We start from the raw sequence: 27,500 nt of genomic DNA on the forward strand, positions 1-27,500 counted from the left end.
TATTGCCTTATATTTGTTATCACACAGAGAGATTTGAAAAATGTCGGAAAGTACTTTTAGTTAGATCATAGTTTACATACGCGGCTATATCTATAAATTTTAAGAGCTGACCTTAATGTTACATGTTCATTAAGAGAAAAGTCTCTATTACGGATGTCAGTCATACATTTTGACCTCAATATAGCACATAAAATTATGCATAACAGCAGAAAAGTATCTTAATTTCACTAACGTTTAAAAGAAATACTCAGAAAATAGAATTTACTTAACATAAGAATAATGTTTTATGCATTTGAGTGTTTGTCGTTATACATTAAAGATGTATTCTAGTCACGACTAAGTTTTGATAAATTTTCTTTCCTTAAATCTCATGTTTTAATTATAGAAAAGCCCTTCAGAATTGCTTTTGCATTTCCATGCAATTATTTTTAGGAAAATACTAATGTGACGGGAAGCTCAATACGCGAATTTTATTGAAAATAAACAGAAATGGAAAATAGGGGGAAATCTGGTAAATTGCTAGATTCATACTTTATTTTATTACCTGTACACACACGGTAAGCGTTTTATGAAGGTATTATCGCAACAGAATTTGCCCCATTTGAACATGAATGATCACATAAGCTTGTAAACATGGTAGATAGCGTGATAATAAAACTAACATTGATTTGGGGTAAATGTTGAGAATTCGATTAATTTTCGTATTTTCGGTATTACGATTTGTATTTATGTGGCAATTTTTCAGTAGACACGAGAAAATCTATAGAATAAGTATTATGCATTTACAATAACATAAAAAATTGTTCTAATATAAAACATTAAAGAAATGTATTATGATATGAATGTTGTAGGATAACAGGTATATTTTATTGCAAAATTTCAGGAAAAGGCGAAAAGAAATCATGCTGAACATTTATGAAAATTCAAAAGGGAAAAAAAAAGCCATTGCTAGTAGTTTTGCAAATGTCCAAAGAAATATGGAGTTGGAGAGACATATGCTAATCCGTTATTTTTTTTTAATCCAATTGAAAAGAAAAGCCAATTTTAAGATAGAACTCTAAGAAAGAGAATTCTAGTGTACTGTATAAGTATTATAAAAGCACTCACACCTTGTCTTAGAATGGATCCATATCTCGTCTCCTTAGTTGTATTACAGTGCTGCATCAGAAAATCAAGAGAAATGTAAAGTATGCTTGAGTAATTATGCAAGCATTAACGTTTGAAAGTTCAGCACAAAGACACAATGTGCATGCATGTTTGTATACAAATAATTTTATCTAATTAAGTTAGTAAATGTATCGTAGAGGAAATAGATACGGATTCCACTTTGAACCCTTTTCAGAATTCCAAAGTAAGCTTTCGAAACCTATTGTCCATAGCCTCTACAATAAAGATCAAACCTTTATTGCGTAGGTATCTGTAATTTAATGAACATGTTAATTATCAGTAATTGAATATTGTCGTTCTTACAGATGTCTAATTATCTTAATTTTCATGTCATGAGTTTTACAGGTAGAGCTATTAGAGCTTAGGTTAATTTCTATTATTGATACTATTTTACCTTTGTTGTGATTACGTTTGTCTGTGATTTATTATAAAACTAAAACAGCATCTGAAAAAAACTATGTTTAGAATCATATCTAAATTGACTTATTTTTTAATTAGATTTACTTGACATACACCAAGGTTTAAGGTCATGGGTCGTTGATATTTTTCATGTCTTAAAATCGGCATAAGTGGTGGATCGTTTACTTGGAAGTTAGGCCCTACTTTCATAATTTTATTTTCATATAACCCTTGCCCCTCGTTTCTTCAGACCACCTACAGTAAGTCTGATAAGGGCATTAGGTTTACCAGCCTTTGGCCTTTGTATAAGTAAAGAAATACCAATTATATATATACATGTATATATAGGGGTATATATATGTATGTATATATATATATATATATATATATATATATATATATATATATATATATATATATATATATATATATATATATATATATATATACGTAATGCAACTGAAGTGTTTTTTTATTCAGTACTGTTCTTCTGTAAAAATGATGGTCACAATTTAGATAATTTCGCGTTTGCGACGTACCTTCATCAAACATTGTCTGTTGAAGCTAGTTGTCTCTTCACAGTTAATCATCTATGCAACGTTTTCAAGCGTCCTGTGTGAACCTCCAAACTACAACCTCAATCTTTCTTAGGACCCTCTTGAAATTCTGTTATTTGAGTTCTTTTACTCTAGAGGTTCCCAAGAGCCCTATTTAAATTGGTATTTGTTTGTCTTGTTCATGTACTGTATTATAGATGAAAATAGTTTCGGGTATGAAAGATAAAACTCTTTTTCATGCATAGTATACCCATGACGTAACAAATACAGCAATGCATTCTGCGATATCTGGTGTTAATCGCAATAAATTAGGTATCTTATAGACGTTCTGTTTAGTGCAGAACGATTTCGTATATCTATTTTCGTTTATTTGTTTACAGCAACGTATGATTTTATTTTTACTTGGTTAACCTGAGATTGTGATTTAACATTTTATTTGATTTTTAATGTACTGCACTAAACTGCAGCGGCTTTGAATAAAAAACAATATTAGTATCACATCATGAAGAATAACTTTCTAGAGACTGTTCATCACTACCAAAGAGAAGTTCATTACTAAGCAGAAAAAATATAGATGATTATTTTGTTATATTTCATCATTTATTTACTAATTTTCAATTTTCAAATCTCGACTGGACGAAGAACTTCGTCCCCTTATCTGTCCCAGAGAAGAAATTATGATTTTAAAGAAAAATTGGAGTTAGACTCCAAGTACGAGTAACACCTATAATATTTTCACTTATGTACACAAAGTCACAGCACACTCATATATATATATATATATGGGTGGTTGTTTTTATATTTTAAATGTTTTTGATACAAAAATCGTTTAGATTTTTAAACAAGGGTAACACAATAAACGAGAAGTAAATCTTTATGTCAAAAATATTTGCTGAAGAAGGGGTCATTAGACCAAAAACATCAAAAGAGATTTTAAAAAACACATAAAATTGTAACATAAAAGCAAGCATTAGCAGATATTTCCAAAAGACCAAAACGAGATGGCGCTTCCATATATCGTGCTTTATGATGCAAAAAAAAAGCAGATCCATTTAGGAAAACATTTGTAGAAATAGATATAGAAATAAACAACTGATAAAGTAACATTAACAAACATTAAACTTCATAGAACTCTCAAGTAGATCCGAGAGTTAATGCAAATGGAGTAACAAGAGACGGTATTTCGGACACGTGCTTCGATCTGACGACCAAAAGGACGTACCTTTGGAAATGGGTCCATCTAAGTGTAGCGTTTTGGAGACCTTCGCGCACAGATGCTGTGGCGATCTTGAGATCATGTCGTGTAGGTGGTGGTGGTGGTGGTGGTGGTGTTGTTGAGGTGTTTCTGCAAAGGTATATTGACACAGCTGGTGAGGAAAATCCAACATTGAAAAGTGTGAGCAACATTTAGCATTTACTCTCTTGCTTGGTTAGAGGTGGGGTGGTGGGCAAGGTTTGTGTTGGTCAGTGCCAGTTAGTGATATTGGGTGGGATTTTTCCAGTGCGGCTTTGCATTGTCATTACTTGGAAGAATGATTGTATAGTGGTGAGAGATGAGATATAATTAAAAACTGACTATATATATATATATATATATATATATATATATATATATATATATATATATATATATATATATATATATATATATATATATATATATATATAGATATGAAATACACTAGTGAGAGGATGTTGAGTACCACTTGACCACTTTTGTCCAAAAATAAAGGCGCTAATTAGTATGTTACATTTGTCATATGAATTCTGACGTAAGTAACTTGCATCGATATATTTTTCATTCTGGAAACTAATAATAATTAAACTTTTAAAGAGGATACTGTGGATCGTGAAGTTGAAATACATAATTTTATCTCGTCCCTTAATAGGCTAGCTTGAACTAGCTCTATACTCAGAAGATAGAACTTTATTGAAATTCTAAGCCTTTCTGTCTTGATTTTATTTTCCATATTTGTATACTTTAACGTTGAGTATTTTCAGTATTAAATTTTATCATTTATATAGTGTTAATAATAAAATGTTCTGAAGATCATTGTCAGTATTAATTATTTCGAACACCTATTTTTTCATGTCTGAAATTTTAAGTCTTTCAGCCTGTCAGTTGGTTCGCCACTTTATTTACCTATCTATTTTTTGTTTTTTTTTTCCATTTCATACGTTCTTTGAAGACACAGAACACCAGTAAAGCATCTGCTTCATAAGAAAACATTTTAAATTCCAGAAGAGAAACAAGGATATGCCTAATCGTACTTTAGAAACCCCCTATTATACAAGTCTTCTCTCACTACAAAACCATAACCAGAAGCTAGAAATATAACGTACAACTTTCCAGACTTATTAGACTCTTCATATCCATATATATAAAGATCAAACGTTACACTGACTAAGAGATGTCTAACTTGAATTACGTTCGCTCAATAATAATCATTATCTTAAGCTATTTACATCACTGTGAAGTATTTTTGCCTCCCAGCTTCATCCTTAGTGATCAAGCTCAGTTCCATTTTGCCATGTTCGCAAATTGATGATATGGGAGACGATTAAATGCTGTTATTTAGATAGGAAAGCATAGAGAAGCAGGAAAATGAAAGTAAAGAAAGGAGGTAACTTGAAAATACATACAACAAAAGCTATTGATACAATGTGTTAGGAAGTCCATGAGGTTACATAGGTGAGCGTATTACAGATATACTGTATGAAAAAGCGTGGAAAGTGCATTTGGGTATGAAAGGCTTATTACAAATAGTCATGTGCCGAGGTCACCCGTGCATAGTGAACAAAGTGGATGTTTGCCATCCTTGCCTGTGAGTGAGTGTTTATTTGCAACATTCCATCCTCCAGTGTTGTTTGGAATGCACGTCCCCCTGTCATGCATGAACTTATCATTATGCGCATACCAGTTTTTAATTTACTGCTTGTCATAATTTATGTTTATATACGTTTTTAGTCTCGAATTGCATGTTGAAAACAATAGCAAGCTATGGATTTCGAAAGAGTAAACGTTACATGTTTACAAATATTCATCTAGGATGGAATGATGACAGAGTGTGCAAGTAGGAAGTGACACGTTGAGTCTGCATGTTGTTGAGAAATAACTAATTCATTACCTGAGGTTGATCATTGCTGAATAAAGTACTTACAGACTACGGTTTGCTTATCTAGGCATAGTTATTTTCAGCTATTGGAAATTCTTCATGAGATAATTGTGGATATTTAATTTTTCATAAGCCAAAACAGACACCTATGATATTTATAATAATGGTTTATGGAGTAGATTGCTATCTTTTTTTATATATTAATGATGCATGTAGATATTTTCCACTTGCAAACATGAATATTAGAGGCTGCAAATCAGTTTATTTATAAATAAATCATAACACTTATTTAGATATTTTCCACTTGTGAAATACTTATATGAAAATGAAGAAAATATTAAAATCATCTTTCAAGATGATCGAGGGTTGTTTTTTAATTGATTAATTCGACACATTTAGAGCAAATCGGTTTCTCATTTGATTAGAATCCTGCCACTGAACTCTTTAAAACATTAGCAAATAGTCTGCCGACTTCTGATCTTTGTATGGAACTTGCATCAGTTTACGTATGAAGTTTCAACGAATAAGATTAGTCTGCGTGAGTCAAAAGTTTGCCTAATTATGTCTACATCTCAATTAGATGATAACGAGTTCGCAAGGTCTTGGTCTTTCATGTTAGAATCTCTCTCTCTCTCTCTCTCTCTCTCTCTCTCTCTCTCTCTCTCTCTCTCTCTCTCTCTCTCTCTCTCTCTCAATTACCTGAGCTACACATACAAGGGTTGGGACTGCAAGCCCATAAACCTCTCTCAGCCCCACTACACCCCTACCCTCACACCTCCCATTATCCCTGAAAAGAAGGTCACCAGATAATCAAGTCAACCTTTGGTTTATCGTAATGATATTGCTATGTACCTGCCTGCGTGGATGCAGTCTAAAGCGTCTTATACTCATATACGTATTCTGTGGAGTTGGAGAATGAAAGTAGCCTTTGAGATTGTAAACTCTTAATGAGCTACTCGAAGATATTTATTTTTTCGTAACCCAAAGCAGACACCTTTAACCAATAGATATTATAATGCTTGTAATTCTTATTCTTTCTGGATATATTGAGCAAGATCCAAGACCAGTACGTCCTAGACTTCGCCAGTGTCGTCTAGTATATTGCAGTATTCATGGATTTTGTCTCTGATCAGGCTGTAAACAAATCATAAGTGAAGCAACTCATAGGTCTGGCAACTGCTTGGCCCTAGTACACACTGACTTCCCAGTGTTATAACAAATAAGGTTGGTTCTCTAGTTTGGACGTCTAATTATGCTTCGGTAGTAATTACAACTTCTCAGTCTTAATTACTATGGAAACCAAGGCATGACGTCATGGTGCAAATTATGGGGTATGAAGTTGAATCCTAACAAAACTCAAAGTATGATTGTAAGTAGGTCAAGTACAGTGGCTCCTCATCATCCGGATCTCAGCATTGATAATGTTTTTTTTTTTAACTTTGTATGACTTTTCAAATTTTAGGTGTGATTCTCGACAGAAAATTTACTTCTAAGAAACACATTATGTCTGTGTCTTCTTCAATTGCACAAAAAATTGGCTTATTGGGATCAATCTATTCTGAAGAAGTGTTTTAATTCTTTCATTCTACCTTGTTTCGAGTATTGTTCGCCTGTCTGGTCTTCAGCTTCCGATTCTCATATTAATTTGTTGGACAGGAACTTACGGTCTATTAAATTTCTTATTACTGATCTAGATATTAATCTCTGGCACCGTCGTTCAATTAGTTTATTATGTATGTTGCATAAGATTTTTCATATTTCTGCCCGTCCTTTGCATTCAGATCTTCCTAGACAGTTCCATCCTGTTCGTAATACTAGATAAGAAGTCAATTCTAATAGTCAGGCGTTCTCCATCATGAGGCTCAATACTACACAGTATTCTAGAAGTTTTATTCCAGCTTTGACCAAGTTGCGGAATGATCTTCCTAATCGGGTAGTTGAATCAGTAGAACTTCAAAAGTTCAAACTTGCAGCAAATATTTTCATGTTGAACAGGCTGACATAAGTCTTTTTATAATTTAAATTCGACATATTTATTTTGATGTTACTGTTTTTAAAATAAGTTATTGTTAATTTTTTCGCATATCGTTTATTTATTTACTTATTTTCTTTCCTCGCTGGGCTATTTTTCCCTGTTGGAGCCCTTGGGCTTATAGTATCTTGCCTTTCCAACTAGGGTTGTAGCTTGGCTAATAATAATAATAATAATAATAATAATACTCATGCAAGTTATGTATGAAATTTCAAGCAGAATGGAATAGCATTTTGATTGATAATTTTCATTTGAATTAGTCACAATTTTATGATGTGTTGGACTTGTTGTTCTCTTGAATGAAAATCTTGTCAACATAATTGATAAAACTCTCTATTCTCATGTGCTAAAATTCATTGAAGATTGTAGACGTGGTTGTTTTGAGAAGCAGGAGGGCTATCCTCTTTGGAAGTGTAGAAGATCAGATTTGACATGGAATAACTATACTCAACTTAGAACTTTTTGCTCATAGAGTTTATGCTTCAACTGAAAAGGAAAACAAATTAACCAGAAAAAATACCATATCTGGTAAAACCCAGGAAATAATTGGCTATCATCCTTTAAATCTGCACGCTTTGTTGTAGACATGACAGTGTTTCCTTTATTCAAACTAGATGGCCCTAAAACACTGGCCAAAGAAAAAGGCAACCTTTTTGGCTGATGTGTTTGATAGTAAGAAGAGTAATTAGAAACTAGATCTTCTTCATTCTTGTTTTCTTGTGGCTAAACTTACTAGTTTAGTTTTTTAGTCCGGGAAATTAAAACGCTCTTTATGGGCCTTGATGTCTATGGAGAAGAAGATCGCAATGGTATTTAGCCTCAGTTTTTGTATAAAGACTGCTCTGAGCTCCTAAGTTGTTTGTTATTTTTCGCAATTTTCCAAAAAGAGATTCATTTTATTTTTGTTGGAGAATTGATATTGTTACTCTATTAAGTAAATGTGCTTTAGATACCTCTAGCCCTGCTTATTGACACCCAGTTTCCATAACTCCCATATTATCTAAAGCTTTTGAACGTCTTTTGGCAAAACGTCTAAATAGGTATGCCGAAGGTAATAATTTTTCATAGTTTATAGTTTGACTTTAGGGTATGTGATACCTTTCTTACAATTTCCAATGCTGTACAGAAATCCCTTGATCGTGGTCAGGAAGTTTGTACGAATAGCCTTCATTTTATTGCTGCGTTTGACTGTGTTGATCATGAGGTTCACGTTTTCAAACTCGAGCAGCGAGTAGGTAGCCCTTTTCGTAGTACCATTAGTGAATTTTTCAAGTAAGAGATTGTAAAGAGTAGTCGTTGTGTTCCTTAGGGTAGTGTCCTTAGCCCGTTACTTTTCATGCTACTTATTCATATGTGGTTTAGCTTTGAAAACAAGCTCGTTTTATAAGCAGATGATCCTGTTTTCTTTGCCTTAATTCCATCTCCTGAATCTAGGTCTGAGGCTGTTGAATCCCTTTATAGAGATCTCACTAAATTGGTGCAATGTGCAAATTATGTGGTAAGAAGTTGAACCCTAACAAAACTTAAAGTCTGATTGTAAGTAGGTCGGGCACAATGGCTCAACGTCCAGATGTCTGCATTGACAATGTTTCTTTAACAATATACAACTTAAAAATTTTAGGTGTTTTTTATTGCAAATTCACTTTTGAGAAACACATTCGGTATTTTTCTTCTTCAGTTCCATAAGAGATTGGCTTATTGAGTAAGTCTTGTAAGATTTTTGGTAATGAGTTTACTCTGAAGAAGAGCTTTAATTCCTTCATTCTACCTTTTTTCGAATTTTGTTCTCCTCTTCTGCTGCTTGACAAAAAGTTGCAATCTATAATTTTTTTTTATTCCTGATCTAGATATTAATCCCTGGCACTGTCGTCCTGTTTGTTTTTATGCATGTTGCATAATATTTTTCATAATTCTGACCATCATTTGCATTCAGGTCTTCCCATAAGGCTCGGTAGTACACGGGATTCTAGAAGTTTTATACCAGCTGTGACCAGAATGTGGAATGATCTTCCTAATTAGGAAGTTGAATCGGTGGAACACCAGAAATTCAAACTTGCAGCTAATGTTTTTATGTTGAACAGGTTGACATGTCTCTCCTCGTAGTTTATATATGCAATTACTTTCACGTTGTTACTGGTCCTAAGATATTTTATATTTTTTATTGATTGTTTCTCATACATAGTTCATTTATTTCTTTATATCCTTTCCTCGCTGGCCCTTAGCATTTTAACTAGTAGTAATAAAGTATGATGATGATATTTATAACAATAATACATGCAATTTATCTTTAACCCTTTTCGAAAAAAATGTTGATGCCCGTAGATATTTTGGACATAAGAACAAACATATATGTGTGTATGTATATATACATGTACATTATATTCATAGCTTACGTACATAGTGGGGAACTTCGAATGTCGTCATCAACTACGATAGGCTGCCTAAAGTTTGTGAAGTTAAGTACATACATATATATCCTTCAATGAAATCTAATGCTTTCTTTGAAACATAAAAAAGAACTACTCCTGAAGATTTTATATTCGGACAGTTGAAAGGTTCCATGTCTGATAATTTGTCAAAAATTTGTTAAAATTATAGAAATTGATTGTAATGTCATGGAGAGTTTACGAACCTAAATTAATTTTTTCTTATCTTCATAAAACGTAGATTTACTTATAATTGCACACAAAATGTACAAACTCAGATTTATTTCTTCCTAATTTTTATATGGAATTAAGAATTTTTTTATTGATAACTTCATAAAGAATTAGCAGAATTCATTTTTAATTAATTTCATGAAAAGAAAAATGTCTTTTTCTCAAATATTGAGTCTCCGTAACCTGGTTCCTTTTCGTCTTTCGGTTAACCCTTGAGGGAGGTCTATTAGTAAGTCCATTTCCTGATTCTGTACCTGGAATCGATTCGTAATCTTATTTCTGGTAATTTAAGCTTTCTTTAATGTTTGTGATTCGTTCCGAATCCTAGTCTTTGTATTTATTTTTCAGAAATTGCATATGGTTAATGATGAGGTATTTACTTAATAATATGTTATTTCTTTTTTTACGTAATTGCGATATATTTTTAATAGATTGATTTACCACAACCTTCGATCTGTATATGCATATATATATATATATATATATACATATATATATACATATATATACATACATATATATATATATATATATATGTTTGTGGGTGTGTGTATGCATGTAGGCTTATGTATGCTTGTGTGCGTTATACATATATACAATATATATATATATATATATATATATCCTTTTAGTTTATACTCGAATTATACAAGAGAGCAAAATCGAGAGGGAGACAGTGAGAGCCATTACTTTGAATACGTGGATACATGCCGTTATACATTCTGGTATATCGAAGGCACCTGGGATTTAGCTTCCCCTTCCGAATGCTTTGCCCTCCCCTATCCCCTCCCCTACCCTACCCCATCTCTCCCCTACCTGTCCCTCCCCTACCTTTCTTAAAAAGAAATGAAATCACAATAAAATGTTGGAACAGCAACCTGAGCATGACTCTCTTGGGACCTCATCGAAGACATTTTTTTTCTTACCTGGATAGTGTGTTAAAGATATCCTACCCCTCCAGGAGTCCTTCACCCCTCTACTCTATCCCCTTAGCACATTTCTCTTGTGATTTTCTCCACATAATGTCCAGGACTTCATCTTAGAATGCATTTCCTGTTTGTGTCATTTGTACCTTTTTTTCACTTGAAGATTACTGGACCCACTTTTGAATGCATGTTTTTATGGCTGTTTATTTTCCTCTTTTATTGAGCGCACAGTCTGTTTACCCACTTGGGGCATAAGGCTTCCTATGCATTTATCGTCGGGTTTTACATGAGAGAGAGAGAGAGAGAGAGAGAGAGAGAGAGAGAGAGATGCGACACAGTTCCTATTTTCCTGAGTAGATGAAAAGGGCCCTTGGTAATTGCTCTCTCTCTGTCGCTCTCTCTCTCTCTCTCTCTCTATCTCTCTCTCTCTCTCTCTCTCTCTCTCTCTCTCTCGTTAATGCTGCCGTTATTTCCAACTGCGAAAAAGGAAACAAGGGGAAAGGGAAATACCATTTCACTCACTTTTTTATTTTCCCTTTTCACGTTTTTGTTTTGCTTCTTTCGTTGTTTTTCTCTCTTGAGAGTATTTATCGAAAGTTTCCTGGTTGATATATATGCAATCTGGTTTTCTCTTTCTTTACTGCACTTCCATTCGAAAATATATGCTCTCTCTCTCTCTCTCTCTCTCTCTCTCTCTCTCTCTTAACTTTGTGAATACAAGTCAGTAATTAAAGTTCTAACTCCTTTTGCCTCTCTAATGCTTTTTTCATACTTTTTATGAAATACAAGTTTGCCAGTGAAGTTGTTAGCTACAAAATTCTCTCGCTGGTTCATGATTTTGTAAAATACGGTTCAGCCACAAAAATTGTTTTCTACATACTCCACTCTCTCTCTCTCTCTCTCTCTCTCTCTCTCTCTCTCTCTCCGGCGTCAATGACCTTCGATGTCAGGATGCCAGAGAACTTCAAATCAATCAATCAATCTCTCTCTCTCTCTCTCTCTCTCTCTCTCTCTGTCTCTCTCTCTCTCTCTCTCTCTCTCTCTTTCTTATTATTATTATTATTATTATTTTGTAAATTATAAGGTAGTAATTAAAGTATTTCTAACACTTTTCATCTCTTTAATGTTTTTTTCATAGTTTTGTGAAATACAAGTTTACCAGTGAAGTTATTAGCTACAAAACTCTCGTGGATTCGTGATTTTGTAAAATACTGTTTCGCCACCAAAATTGCTTTCTACATAACCTTGCCCCTCTCTCTCTCTCTCTCTCTCTCTCTCTCTCTCTCTCTCTCTCAATAAATCAGTAATTAAAGAAGTTCTAACTCTTTTTGTCTCTCTAATGCTTTTTTCATACTTTTGTGAAATTTAAGTTTACCAGTGAAGTTGTTAGCTACAAAATTCTCTCGCGGAATCGTGATTTTCTAAAATACTGTTTCGCCACCAAAATTGCTTTATACATAACCTTGCCCCTCCTCTCTCTCTCTCTCTCTCTCTCTCTCTCTCTCTCTCTCTCTCGCTCTCGCTCTCGGAACGGAGGTTTACCCCAATAACATCCGAAGGGCGCCTTCGGCAACCGATAATCTATACATGGCCGGTGAGGCGAAGCAACCCATACGTTTCGTCGTGTTGGCAAGTGTCAACACCTCTAATACTCCTCCTTATTCTTCTAGCTCATAAAAGCGAATTTACCGGAGTTCCGATTGCCTTATGAGCGAAACTTTTTTTTTCATCTTCAAATTTATTGTGGAAATGAACGAGAACATTAGAATTAAGAGAAACTTTCTCGGTGTCTTATTTCTGCAGGAGCTTTGATGGAACTACAAAAGACTGCGACAGCTGGAGATTCTAGCGGAAATAATTTGACCTTGCTATATGGAAATTTGTGATAGCTCAAGAGACAAGTCTAGCAAAAGTAGCGTAATTAATATTATCACGATCGAGAGATGACGCTATGTAGAGAAATAATGTATATTATTATTATTATTATTATTATTATTATTATTATTATTATTATTATTATTGTTGTTGTTGTTGTTGTTGTTGGTATTATTATTATTATTATTATTATTATTATTATTATTATTATTATTATTATTATTATTACTAGCAGTATCCAAACTACTGCCCAGATTGGAAAGGTAGTATTTTATAAGCCCTATGGCTCTAACGGGGAAGTAGGCTATTTGAGTACGGAAAGGATATAAAGAAGTAGTGAATAAATGTAATCATTGTTTTAATGCTATTTATTCATATAAAGATGGAGAAGGAAATAATGTTGTCAATAAGTTACAGAAATTATTTTATTGAATAATTCCCTTCGGGTTAATATAATCTTAAGCGTCATTACATTGAAAGAGAATTATCACTCCGATCAAACCATCATCAAACAAAAGTCATAACTGAGAATCCCTTTGATATTGTTTAATAACGCCTATTAATGGTAATAGATGATTAAGTGCATTGGATACTATAATTACGTCATCGCACTTCCAGAATTAACAGTTATAACCTGCTTGAAACCTTAATTGGTTTAAGAATAGCGCAAGAATGTTTTTCTTACTCTTCTTTTTTTCCTCTTTTTAACCAGAACTTCAGAAACTCAAACTTGGTGTTAAGGCTTTTCCCTTGAGCATGTGAGCGTTGGTGTAGTTTCATTTTTATTTGCTACTTATATGCTTCAAATTTATATTTATTTTTATATATTTATTTAATTCTTTTTAAGTTTATTTTTCTCTTTATTTCGTTTCTGCACTAGGTTGATATCTTGGGTTTGGCCCTCGGGGCTTGAAGCATGTTTTTTTTTTTTTTTTTTATACTAAGGTTGCAGCTAAAATAATGATAATGATAATGCTAATGATATCATTATGAGGAAAGCTAACCATTGATGTTGCAGAATGGCATAAAAGGTTCTTAGAGCTGTGGAAATATTTTCACTTTTTTCATGATTCCTTGAACCTTTCATTTGAAAGATGTAACACATTCGCCTTATGCCTGTTCTTCCGATCCAGCAAGTTAGTGTATGATCTTGTCAAGTACATGAATGGATGGCCACTATGAAATGCAGGACGCAATCGGCACACAAACTCCTTTAACTTTCGTTGGACAAGACTTGTGGCTGCGTTCACACAGATAACTGCCAAGACTTGTGGCTGCGTTCACACAGATAACTTGGCAGGAGCCGGCTGAAGCTGGTGACAGTGGCAAGGATATAAGGGATCCTGATTCCTTCACCTGGCTAAACATCACCTGTTTGGACTCTTTGTAACCATGGCAACCTAAGCTGAAATATAACGCTGACAACTGTTGATATAATGAATTAACGTACTTTTTTGGTTGTATATGTTATTAATGTTTCTGGTATCTTTATTTCCTTCATTTTAAACTGAGTTGAACGATTATTTTCACGTCTGACAGATGTCATGTAAGAATTATTAATGGCATACCTTTTCTCATCATTGCTAGTTTGTTTATTATTATTAATTTTATTATTATTATTATTATTATTATTATTATTATTATTATTATTAATCATATTGCTGTTATTGTATTAATGTCATTATTTTTATTATTATCATCATTATTATGGCCATTATCGTCTTTGTTATTATTTGTAAAACTCGATTATTCCTTATTCCGTCCTGCTATTCTATACTTACTGTGATAACTATATCCTAATCAAAGACATAAACGATTAAAAAGGGTGATGCTGTATAACAGTTCATAATGGTATTGAAGAATATAGATTAATACCCCCTGCCATCCTCTCCTCTACTGCCCCCACATTCTTTATACCCCCATCCCCCCATCCTGTCGTGTTAAGAGAGAGAGATGAAATGCTTCATTTTAATTACGGGGTTTTGTTTTAATAGTGGCGCTGCGGAACGTTTATTTTTTTTAATATAAATTGCTCGAGTGATTTAGAGATGTCACACATACGTTTTACTAATTGGAACAATGAGGACTGCTTGTATAGTTGATTTTCAGGCAGACTTTTGTTAGAACTTTTATTTGTGATTATTGTTGAAGTTTTAATCGTAGCACGCGTATGAAAAATTATTTTTATTTTGCTATATCTTTTTTTTTTCTTTTGTAGATATGTAGTAGCTAACCTCATGACTTTTTGTAGACTCCTACTTGATGGTTGATAGGGGTAAGGTCTGGTCAACTACTAACCTAATGAATGCAAGACTAGTGCATTATCCTTGAGAAACGTCAGCCGCCACTCTCTCTCTCTCTCTCTCTCTCTCTCTCTCTCTTATATGTGTATATATATATATCTATCTATCTATAAATATATATATATATATATATATACACATGTATATATATACACATGTATATATATATATATATATATATCTATATATATATATATATATATCTATCTATATATATATATATATATATATCTATATATATGCTAAAACCCTCAATAATACATGATGTGCATGTAAAAAGTCATCAGAAAACTCCATATGATTCCCATCCAGTTTCATCTATTTTCAATACATTATCTTAGAGAGACGAAACCTGGTTTTCCACTAACAGGGGATGGCTCCATAAAGAAAGACAAATATTTTCACAGCCGCATATATTTTTGTATTGCTTAATCGTGGATGAAACCCATTTGCGGTATATTACCACAACATTTAATCACTTTGTGCATCTCTACTCAGAAGTTTCATTCAAGCCGCTTGTCGAAGACCTCCCCTTTTTAAATGCCATTTACCCGTATCTTGAACACACTTTGTTTATTATGCTTATTGGATATCAAGACTGTTTCTTTCTAATACGTCTTTCACACCAGTTTTCAAACCATCCTATGCCTCTCTTTCTTCCTATCTCGCCTTACCATGGATATATATATATATATATATACACATATACGTATATGTATATATATATATATATATATATGTATGTATGTATATATATGTATATATATATATATATATATATACTTACTATAATTGTTGTTTATTCAATCTACTTTCCCTAATCGACTTTTTCGTCTTACACCAAATATATTAAACAATTAATTTGCTTAAAGAACTGGGCTACTTTCAGTATTGGAGACCTTGTGCTTGTAGCATTCTGTTTTTCCAATCAATTTTGTAGCTTGGCTATTGTCATTGATGATAATTATAATTTGCTGTCAACTTCAACGCTTTACTTCCCACTTTGGCAATGTGTAAGGACTATCTGATTTTATACTCATCCGTTATAGATTACTCCCCATTGTTTGTGATAATAAAATTCCTCTGTTGTTCCTACTTATTGGTTTCCATATCCCCAAATAACCTTACTCTTGGTCACACATACTTCAACTATACCATCTTCCTATTTTCTACAATTATTCGCTGTGCCCAGTTCATGACTCATTTTCTTTTCTTTTATTTTCTTACATCTTAGCACCTACATTGTATGTCCATTCTTTGACCTCTCACATCATTCCTTCCATAAAAATACTTGACTGCCACCGTTGATTAATATTCTTAACTGATAACCCACTTTTCTCCAAATTTTGATCGTATAATGTATATATTAAGGGGACATGTTTACGCCACATAACAATATTAGGTACCTTATCAGCTTAATAATTAAAGTTGAATAATTGTGAAACATGTTATATTAAGTAGATAATTTTATATTTAGTCATGAAGATTTCCTTGACGATGAAAATTTACACTTGTCTGTGTTTGTCTACATTTCTTAGTGTGTATGTGTGTGTGTATATATATATATATATATATATCAATCTTTAAAATAAAAGATTAAATCTAGGTTTCAACAGACCTTTCTCATAGTAAATGAAATGTCTCAAGAAGAATTTTACAGGTTATAAAACAGGCAGGAAAACCCCTCCCCCCACCCCCCCACCCCTCTCTCTCTCATCTCTCTCTCTCTCTCTCTCTCTCTCTCTCTCTCGTTTTTACGACTTCTTCATGAGTCAATAGATGGGATTTATGTGTTTCATTTTACATTTCCCTGTTATAACTCGTTCGTTTGTGTCGTAATCTGAAGAAAATATCGATCATCTCTAACTTTTATTGCCTTACTTTTACGTCTTTTTTTCTGCTTATTTCGATGGATGTGTTGCTTCTCTTGTGATTTCTCATCGTTACGCAACTTTTTTATTTCTTTTCTGATCACTAATTTGTGTTGTGCGCCTCCTCATTTGCGTAATTTTTCTTTTTCATCTTCTACTTTCCCATCCTCCGTTTCCCCTTTTTCTTACAAATCCTCCTATTATTCTTCATTAACTTGCGCCCCTCAATTTTTTTATCGCTAAGTTTCCAGTAATTTATATCCAATGGCTCCAACAGGGAAAAATAGCCCAGTGAGGAAAAGAAATTAGAAAAAAAATAAACTACAAGAGAAGTAATGAACAATTAAAATAGAATATTTCGGGATCAGCAACAACAGTAAATTAAATCTTTCATATAAAAAGTGAAAAAAAAAATGAGAAAAATGAGGAAGAAAAACTTTTAACAAAAGAAGAGGAACAGAATTTATATAGAATAGTGTTCTTGAGTGTACCCTCAAACAAGAGAACTCTAACCCAATACAGTGGAAGACCGTGGTACAGAGGCTATGACACTATCCAAGACTAGAGAACAATGATTTGATTTTGGATTGTCCCTCTCCAAGAAAAGTTGCTTACCATAGCTAGAAATTCTCTTCTACCCTTACCAATAGGATATTAAACACTGAACAAATAGAGTCCAGTAGTTAACCCCTTAAGAGAAGAAGAATTGTTTGGTAATCTCAGTATTGTTTGGTGTATGAGGACAGGGGAGAAAGTGTAAAGAATAGGCTCGACTATTCGGTGTATGTGTAGGCAAATGAAAAAATTCGCCGTAACCGAGGAGAGGGATCCAATATATTACTGTCTCGCCAGTCATAGGATCCAGTAACTCTCTAGTGGTAATAGTTCTTGCTATTATGTGTCTTCTTACTTGGAGGTGATTATCAGGAAAACGTGCTTGAACTGAATTACCTATTTTTGTCATCCAAGTTTAATATTTTGATTCACTCTTCATTAATAATACTTAAGTAAACTATTTGCAGATTTTTTGTTATTATTTTCTGGCTACGAATTTTTAACAAACAGACACAACCACACACTATACATACATATATATATATATATATATATATAGAGAGAGAGAGAGAGAGAGAGAGAGAGAGAGAGAGAGATTATGTGTTAGAGTATATTATATACCGGCATATGCTTAGGCAGAAGAATAATCATATCTGTGTGCATTCATATATGTGTATGTATGTGTTTTAATTCTTTTCCTGTTATAGTAAGAGGTTTTGCAAAATATAATAACTCTCTGAGATTATAAGCATTTTAGATTATAAAGACCTAGACGAGGTCTTTAGAAATAAGAGACAAAAGAAACACTCTCTCTCTCTCTCTCTCTCTCTCTCTCTCTCTCTCTCTCTCTCTCGACTTCAAGTAATATTTCAGAATGTCAATTGAGAGTTTCATCATCCTTAAAAGCACGTTTTATCCACCGTTTTTAAAAGGTGGAATTTCATTGAGCGGTTTTCTTTGATGTTTGCTTTTAGTGGGTGATGGACGGACGGTGATTCCATAATACTACTAATACTGCTTTATTCTTATTATTATTATTATTAGTAGTAGTAGTAGTAGTAGTAGTAGTAGTAATATTTTTATCATTATTATTATTATTAATATCATCATTATTATTGTTATTGTTTTGAATCTTGTATATAAAAAGTAAGGCCCGCCGATTCTTACCTAGTTTATTAGAAAAAAATATTCGGGGTACGAAAGTTTGATATTGTTCAAAGATTTCCTCAAAACGAAAGATTTTTCAAGTAAAGGGTCGTATTTTTTTAAGTGTAGCTCTAAATGTGTTATTTTATTCATGTGTACTTGAAAATTAGTTTTTTTTATAGTCATTCGATGAAGTTGACTGTTTTGACTGCCTTACCACAAGCAGTTAGCGTATATGTGGATTTATGAGTTCATGATTTTTGCATAATACACATCAATATATACTGTATTATATGTAGAGTTATATGCATATATATTCGTAAATTTTGTTCGAATTATGAAGAGTATGATTAGATCATTGGCATCTGAAAATCAACGAAATTTATAATTTAAACTATAGAATATATAATTAAGCATACATATATATATATGTATATATATATATATATATATATATATTATGTATATTTATATATATATATATATATATATATAATTATGGTATGTGTATTTTTTTATATATTTCTTTATATGTATGTGTGAGCTCGTTTGAGCGTGTTTCAACTATACTTACATATATCCAGTATATATATATATATATATATATATATACACAAAGTATCATAAGGAGAAAGAGAGAGAGAGATGGGGGTAATTATCTGTTGAATATCTTCATTTCTCAGTTCTCCAAGTCATACCTGCAGGTTGTAAGGGGTGAGAGATTTCAACACGCCCCCTCCCCCCCATCTGATAAACTATTTTACAGTCTGAAAGTTGAAGCTCTTGAGGAAAAAAAGGAGGGAGATCATCTAGATTTTTTGTTACCCGGTATATTCGTTTAATATTAAAGTTGTTGATCTTTACGGCTGGTCCATTGAATTGCGCAAATTTGCATCAACTAAATTCATTTTCTTAAACAACAATAGGTATTGGTTTTTTGAGTTAATTCTTTTTTTTTCATGGAGCATATAAGTCAGATGCTATTATTTCTCATATTACTTATCTTAGAGTTTATTATCTTCATTTCACTCGCATTAGTTTCTAAAATATATACAGAATATATGTGTATATATAGTATGCGTATTGTATTGCATAAACTTGGCCATTATCTTTGGTGGATCTACTTTAGCAGTTGAACATGCCTTTGCTATATAAAATGTTAGCTGGCTTTTATTTTTAATTTTTTTTTTTTTTTTTTATTTTCCACTAATATGACATTCTTTTATGTCAAGTTATATGTTATTTTTATTTCGTTAAGAATGGTCTACAACTTTGTTCCTTTTTTTAGTGTCTTGAAAAACCAAAGACTCATGTAGCTATTCACTCATATTTTCAATTATATAATTGTAGTTCACTGTTTAGCTCAATATTTATGACATGTTCCTGTTTTCTCTAAGTGATATTTTTCATTGCAAATTAGGCTTCCCTTCTGCTTCTCACTTCCACTACCTCCCCTCCCCCCCTTCTCGTCACAATCTTCTGTTAGTTGGAAAGTTTAAGTTCCTCAGTTCATAACTTTAGGCCAAAAGTTATTTGATCTGGAAGTCTGTGGTAACTGTCGTTAGGTGTTTTTCACACACTAATTTTTTTACGTTTCCTCTTTTTGTTTTTGTTAACGGTGGTGCATTTTTTAAAAAAAAGAATCTTTTGTCCAATGTTTAAGAGAAAACACATTTTTTTTCATTCTTTCTCTTCCTTCTGTTGTTTTTGATTTTCAAAATTAAAGAAAAGCTGCGAAAGGTTTACTGATTTTTTTTTCTCGTGTTTGCTGGCAACTATTTTTTTTCTTTAATACGTGGATTGTTATTTGGTCTTCCTTTTGATTTTGTATAATATTCAGGTGATAATTAAGAGAGAATTTCTTATTTTTTCTATTTTACACACACACACATACATACATACATACATATATATATATATATATATATATATTTATATATATGTATGTATATGTGTGTGTATATATATATATATATATATATTTATATATATGTATGTATATGTGTGTGTGTGTATATATATATATATATATATATATAATTTAAATTTATAAACAGATAATCCCCAGTAGGCCTTTTTGTTATTTAATAGGGAATAATATAAAATACGTCGTATTTTGCAGTGCAGATTAGAATCATAGAGATATATAGCTAATATATCTGACATTTTATTATCAATTTTATCTTTTTTTTTTCGCGGCATTGGTTCAGGGAAATAATAATCTAAATGATGCCCCAGCGTTATCCCTGCTCAAGAGACACTAATCCTGACGCTTTCACCTTCGCATGGAAATGTTTTTTTGTTACATTTTTGACAAAAAATGTTCTCTTTTAGTGAGGAAAGCTTTTGTAATTAGTGTTAAGATATATTTTATCAGTTTTTTTAAGGTGTAATATCTTGAAGTGCAGCTAGTATTTTATGTAGAATATTCCCATGAATTTATATTTTTTTATATATATTTCATTCTTATCTTTATTCGAATATTGAAATATTTTCAAAAAATAAATGTATATATATATATATATATATATATTATATATATACATATAAATATACATATATATATATAAATATATACTGTATATATATATGCATACATATATATATATATATATATACATACATATATATATATATATATATGTTTATATATTTATATATATATATATATATATGTATATATATATATGTATATATATATATATATGTGTGTGTGTGTGTGTGTGTGTATGTATACACACATGTGCTATAAAGGAATGTTCTAATTTTGCCATCAAATATTTAGCATATTGTTTACCTGAATGGCAGGAAATCCTCGTACCAATCATCCAGCCATCAGACTTAACATTGAGTGCAATGAATTTTTGAAGAGAATGAATGAATATATGAAAGTTTTATATTAGTTTTTGAAACCTCCATACATATGTAAAGGCATCTAGAATCCCTTCAGAGATTACACGTTCTATTTTTTTTTTTTTTAATGTCTTCCACATCTCTTAGCTGGTTCGTTTTTATTTTTCCTCTTCAGTTTTCTAGAATATTTTCCTTCCAACATTTAAAACTTTTTTTTGTCTAATAATGTTTTATAATCTTTTTTTAGGGTATTTGCCAAGACACTAATTGCATGTTCTGCTTCCTCACACTTTTCTTAACTTATTTTTTCATCTTTTTTTGGAGTTTTTTTTTTTATATCACTTAAACGTAATACTCTTTCCTCTCTTTTCCTCGATCATCAGTAAATTCTTCCCCTTTATTCTTCCTTTATTTATTTTTCATTTTAACTCCGTCTTCTTTTTCTTGTTATACTCTTTCCTCCATCTTTTCTTTCTCTGTTATGGTACTAATTGCTTATTTATATCCTTATCGTTCATTTACTAATGTTTACATTTCATTGTCTAGGAGAAATTGAGATTTTAATCTCTTTCTCTCTCTCTCTCTCTCTCTCTCTCTCTCTCTCTCTCTCTATTACGTAGAAATGAAAAATGTAGATACAATCATTTGCTTTTTTAGCTTAAGTTCTGCACCCCACATTCTTGCGGGTTGTAATTTATGAATATATATATATATATATATATGTATGTATATATATGTATATGTGTATATATATATATATATATATATAAATAACACTGAGTGGGGATACGCTAACGTAGGGAAAGGTTTGTGTAATCACCATGATTAGCAAAGCTGTAATAGTCAGGGTCACTCATATACTAGGTTGGTATGCTTTAAGCGATCAGACTAAAGTCTCCCACCATCACCAATCTGCAGTGACCAGCGTGGTGATAAAAATGTTCAAACCCCAGACATGACTAAGGACATGTTTGAGGTCTTTGTCCTGCAGTGAAATAGAGACAGTTGCATATGTTGTTGATTATATATATATATATATATTATATGTATGTATGTATAACATATATATATATATATATATGTATATATATATATATATATATATGTATACATATATATATATATATATATATATGTATATATATATACATATATATATATATATAAATATATATATATATATATATATATAGACAGTATAGTGGCTTTTGACAGAAAGAAGTGAATCCTTTTGTGCCTTATTGACTGACATGTGAAACCCATTAAGGAGGAAGGAGGAAAAAGTCTTTTCTCCCTTTGTCTTTGTTATTATGCCGTGTATTTACCTTCAAAATAGCCGGCCAATGGGGCGGAGCAGACGTGGGTGGTCATTATTGTCAGCATCCATAGAAGTTCATTTCATTCAGAGCAGGTCTCTCTTCAGATTGAATTAAATGTCCAGATGCATTTTGTGTGCTTTTCTTATTTCTGTACATTTCATTTTGCCCTCACATTTCTCTTATAGGATTTAGGTTTTTGTTTGAAACGGGGTTGTAGTTTCCCCCAGATTTATTTTTTAAATTTTACGTCTTTTACCGTTATTATCAATGGGTGGTTAATCAAACAAGCGAGTTAAAAGCTGGTTTGAAGTGAGTATTTATAATACTAAGATATAATTCAATTTAATATATTGGTAATTTATAAGCTTTTAAGAGCTGAATAAAACCAAAAACCTAAACATTCTGATAATTATCTTATATTCGTTTCTAAAATATCATCCACTGATGGCTGATATTCATATAAAACATGATTTAACTATTAGTAATATTATTTTTTAAATATATCAAATTTGGGAAACGTGAAGATTTCCCCTCGGTTTTTTAAGTAGTTTACTTATTTTCATAATCAGTGTGTATATATAACATATTATGGAACTGTATTCGGTTTAAAGGACCGTAAATACATTTTACCTACGAGGAAATTAAGTTGGAAGAATGCAAATGTAAAACGTACGAATAGGTATACCATAAGAAAATGCCCTGTTTTGTACGCGTCATTTTGTTCGTGTTATCTCTATCTCATTTTCGTGATACGTGACTAATTTACTTAAACATGCAACCAAAGATGTTGAATGGAGGGATTACTTGTAAATCGATGCTCTCATATTTATTGCCTGTTGTTCTAAGATAGTGGGTGTTTTTTTTCGTGCTAAAAAACGACCTGCTCGGATAATATATCTTTGGTTTACTTCAAAAGTTTTGGTGAATTATCTTAAACTTTAGGGAAGACTTTTTAACGTCATTGCGAAAGAATGAAAAGTGAAATCAACAAAATTGCTGTGAGAGAGAGAGAGAGAGAGAGAGAGAGAGAGAGAGAGAGAGAGAGAGGGTGTCCTTTGTCGATATAGGGCCACCTAAATTCTTCCGATGTCTGTAAGTAGAATGGTTTTTTTTACTTAAAATATTTTATTTGGTTTTCTTATATGTTTGTGAAACTTTTTTTCTTCATTTTTAAGAAATAGGTAGAGAGAGAGAGAGGAGAGAGAGAGAGAGAGAGAGAGGAGAATAGCAATCTTTGCAGATATAGGACCTCCAAAATAGAGAAATAAGATGGAAGTCCTATTTACATACAGACCCCGAAAGAGAGAGAGAGAGAGAGAGAGAGAGAGAGAGAGAAGGAAGTCCTTTGTAGATATAGGACTCCCAAAATTCCTCCGACGTCTGCAAGCAGGAGCCACGTCTGGAAAACCGGCTGTTTTGACGAGCCGGCGCGAAAAGGAAGAAGGAAAGCAGCGTGTCTAGAGTCTCCTCAGGTTCCTCATTCTCTAAGCTCTTCTCTTTTTTTATTCCTCAGCTCCTCTTTCTCTGTCTTCACTCTCTTTGTCGTCTTTATTCCTTTTATTCGCCCCTCCTCTCTCTCTCTCTCTCTCTCTCTCTCTCTCTCTCTGCCAGTCGTCTATTCTCCGACCGTTCTTCTCTTACTTCCTCTTTTACCTATCGAGTTTTTAGTATATTTCTCTCTCTCTCTCTCTCTCTCTCTCTCTCTCTCTCTCTGCCAGTCGTCTACTCTCCAACCGATCTTCTCTTACATCCTCTTTTTCTTATCAGGTATTTAGTATCCCCCTCTCATTCTTCTATCATCCTTCTGTTCTTTTGTTACTTCCTCTTCTTCTTCTCAGTTTGTCTGTACCCCACTCTGTCCCTCTCTGTGGGAACCGCAGGATTAAGATCCCTCTCCCCTTTCCTTCGATCCTTTCCTCACACAGCAGGACCTCAACTTGTTTTCTTCCTTTGCATAAATCCCCCCGCCGTATTTCTCGCCATTTCTTGAATAGGCATCTGCAAAGGGAATACGAGGGTTTTACTGGGATTTATGTACCAACTGCCTTCTAATTTGTTCTCTCTCAAGAGTTTGGTTTGGAGTATAATGTAGGGCAAGGTTTTCATATCTTTATTTTTTTTAGAAATGGCTAATAGCGTGTATACATATTATTATTATTATTATTATTATTATTATTATTATTATTATTATTATTATTATTATTATTATTATTATTATTATTATTAATACCCTAGTTGGAAAAGCAAGATGCTATAAGTCCAATGGCTCTAACAGGGAAAATACCCTAGTGAGAAAAGAAAATAAGGAAATAAATCACAAGAGAAGTTTAAAGGACAATAATAACATTAAAGTAAATCTTTCATATATAAACTATAAAACCTTAAGAAATAACAAAAGGAAGAGAAACAAGATAGAATATTGTGCCCAAGTGTACCCTTAAGCAAAGAGAACTCTAATCCAAGACAGTGAAAGACCATGGTACAGAGGCTATGGCACTACCCTAGACTAGAGAGCAATGGTTTGATTTTGGAGTGTCCTCCTCCTAGAAGAGTTGCTTACCATAGCTAAAGAGTCTCTTCTACCCTTACCAAGATGAAAGTAGCCACTGAACAGTTACAGTGCCGTAGTTAACCTCTTCAGAGAAGAATTGTTTGGTAATTTTAGTGCATTCAAGTGTATGAGGAAAGAGGAGAATGTGTAAAGAATATCCCAAACTATTCTGTTATATGTTGGCAAAGATGAAATAAGCCGTAATCACAGAGAGAGGGATCCAATGTTATTACTGTCTGGCCAGTATCTCAGCGGGTGGCTGGTGCATTGGCCACACCTACCACCTAGTAAAATCATTCTCTTATGTGGTGGCTCTATCTGCTGGTACGAATTTTTAGGTACCTTTTTTTTTTAGTTAACAAAACTTATTTCACTTCTTTATCTTTCCTTCTTACTTACCTAACGATTGATTAATATTGTGAATATTGTAAATTTGATAAATATTAATATCTAATATTTACCGTAATATTAAGAGGACTGACTTAGAATTTCTACTGCTTGAATACAAATTATCTGGATTCCTTGTCCTTTAGATGACCTCGACATGAAAGCAACATCCCTTAGGACTTGAGGTCAGGAAAGCCGAGATTTGTTGTTTTTTTAAGAGGTTTTCTTTGGAATCGTAAAGAGCTAAAATGAAAGATTCTCACTTACTGGAGCTGGAACTTCCCCTTTGCAAAGGAACGTCTGAAGAAATTTTGGTCGCTCGCTTGTGATTCTTTTTATTTTGAATTCCTATAACCTTCAACTTCTTGTACATTTATTCATTATTATTATTATTGTTATTATTATTATTATTATTATTATTATTATTATTATTATTATTATTATTATTATTATTATTATTATTATTATTATTATTATAATTATTATTATTATTATTATTTCGCCGTTTTTTTCGGTTTGTTTGTGAACAAATTCCTAGCCACAATTTTATTTATAAAGTAGAGAAACTTTCATGGATTTATTGTTATTTGAGACGGAAAAAGTAATTCAGTTTTGAAATTCCTAGGTTAAGGTCAAAGAAAATGTCGACCGAATTAACCCTAAACCTTAACCCCAAGTTCACACGTGGTTGTCACACAGCTGGTTTCGAGAAATAAGCCACCGTGGTGGAGGTCTGCACTCTCTGAGTGCTTACTATTATTATTATTATTATTATTATTATTATTTATTATTATTATTATTGTTATTATTATTATTAGCTAAACTACAAACCAAGTTGGAAAAGCAGGATGATTTAAGCTCAACGACTCCAACAAGGAAAATAGCCCAGTCAGGAAAGGGAAAAGTGAAGTAATGAACAATTGAAATAAAATATTTTAAGAACAGTAATAACATTGAAAAAAATTATAAAACTATAAAAACATAAACTATAAAAACATAAAAACAACAAAGAGAAATGAATTAGAATAGTGTGCCTGAGTGTACCTCTCAAACAAGAGAACTCTACCCCTCCAAGACAGTGGAAGACCATGGTATAGAGGCTATGGCACTATCCAAGAATAGAGAACAATGGTTTGATTTTGGAGTGTCCTTTTCCTAGAAAAGCTGCCTACCCATAACTAAAGAGTCAATCCTACCCTTACCAAGAGGAAAATAGCCACTAAATAATTGCAGTGCAGTAGTTAACCTCTTCAGAGAAGAATTGTTTGGTAATTTTAGTGTATGAGGACAGAAGAGAATATGGGAAGAATAGGCCAGAATATTCGGTATATGTGTAGGCAAAGGAAAAATGAGCCGTACGCCAGAGAAAGGGATCTAATGACATAGTGTCTGGCAAATCAAAGGACCCATTAACTCTCAAGTGGTAGTATTGCAACGGGTGGCTGGTGCCCTGTCCAGATGTGAGGATAGAATTATATTTGTTCTGTAAATCTTTTCATCTTTTGGGTGTCATCGCCTTTGATTATTATTAAGACCCCACTTTGTCAACCTCATTTCGGAAAACGATTAATTTGCAGTGGTAATCGAAGATGCAATTTTGAGGAAAACGTATCTGCTCTCAGCAATAATGAAATCGATTGACGTCATTTGCTCTTGGAATATAATCGTTGTGTTAATGTAACAGTTTGATTCGTGCTTGACTCGAGAATATCGCCGATATTGCGGATGCTATTTGGTGTTCATATTGCATCCAGTGATTTAGCCATTTTGTTGATTGTAATTTCAG

General features: G+C 32.5%; 2 protein-coding genes across 3 annotated transcripts in view; one reads left to right on the forward strand and one right to left on the reverse strand.

The window, feature by feature from the left end:
* Positions 1-27,500, forward strand: part of Ppox (protoporphyrinogen oxidase) — a 948,609-nt gene that overhangs the window by 632,747 nt on the left and 288,362 nt on the right. The window lies entirely within an intron of this gene.
* The window catches only part of LOC137632195 (anoctamin-10-like), a 401,601-nt gene that overhangs the window by 289,652 nt on the left and 84,449 nt on the right, over positions 1-27,500 (reverse strand). Inside the window, 1 exon segment of the mRNA XM_068364080.1 lies at positions 3,346-3,468. Within this exon segment, the coding sequence (XP_068220181.1) occupies positions 3,346-3,468 (123 nt within the window).

The sequence above is a fragment of the Palaemon carinicauda genome, chromosome 41 (genome assembly GCF_036898095.1).
Source record: "Palaemon carinicauda isolate YSFRI2023 chromosome 41, ASM3689809v2, whole genome shotgun sequence".
Classification (NCBI taxonomy): domain Eukaryota; kingdom Metazoa; phylum Arthropoda; class Malacostraca; order Decapoda; family Palaemonidae; genus Palaemon; species Palaemon carinicauda.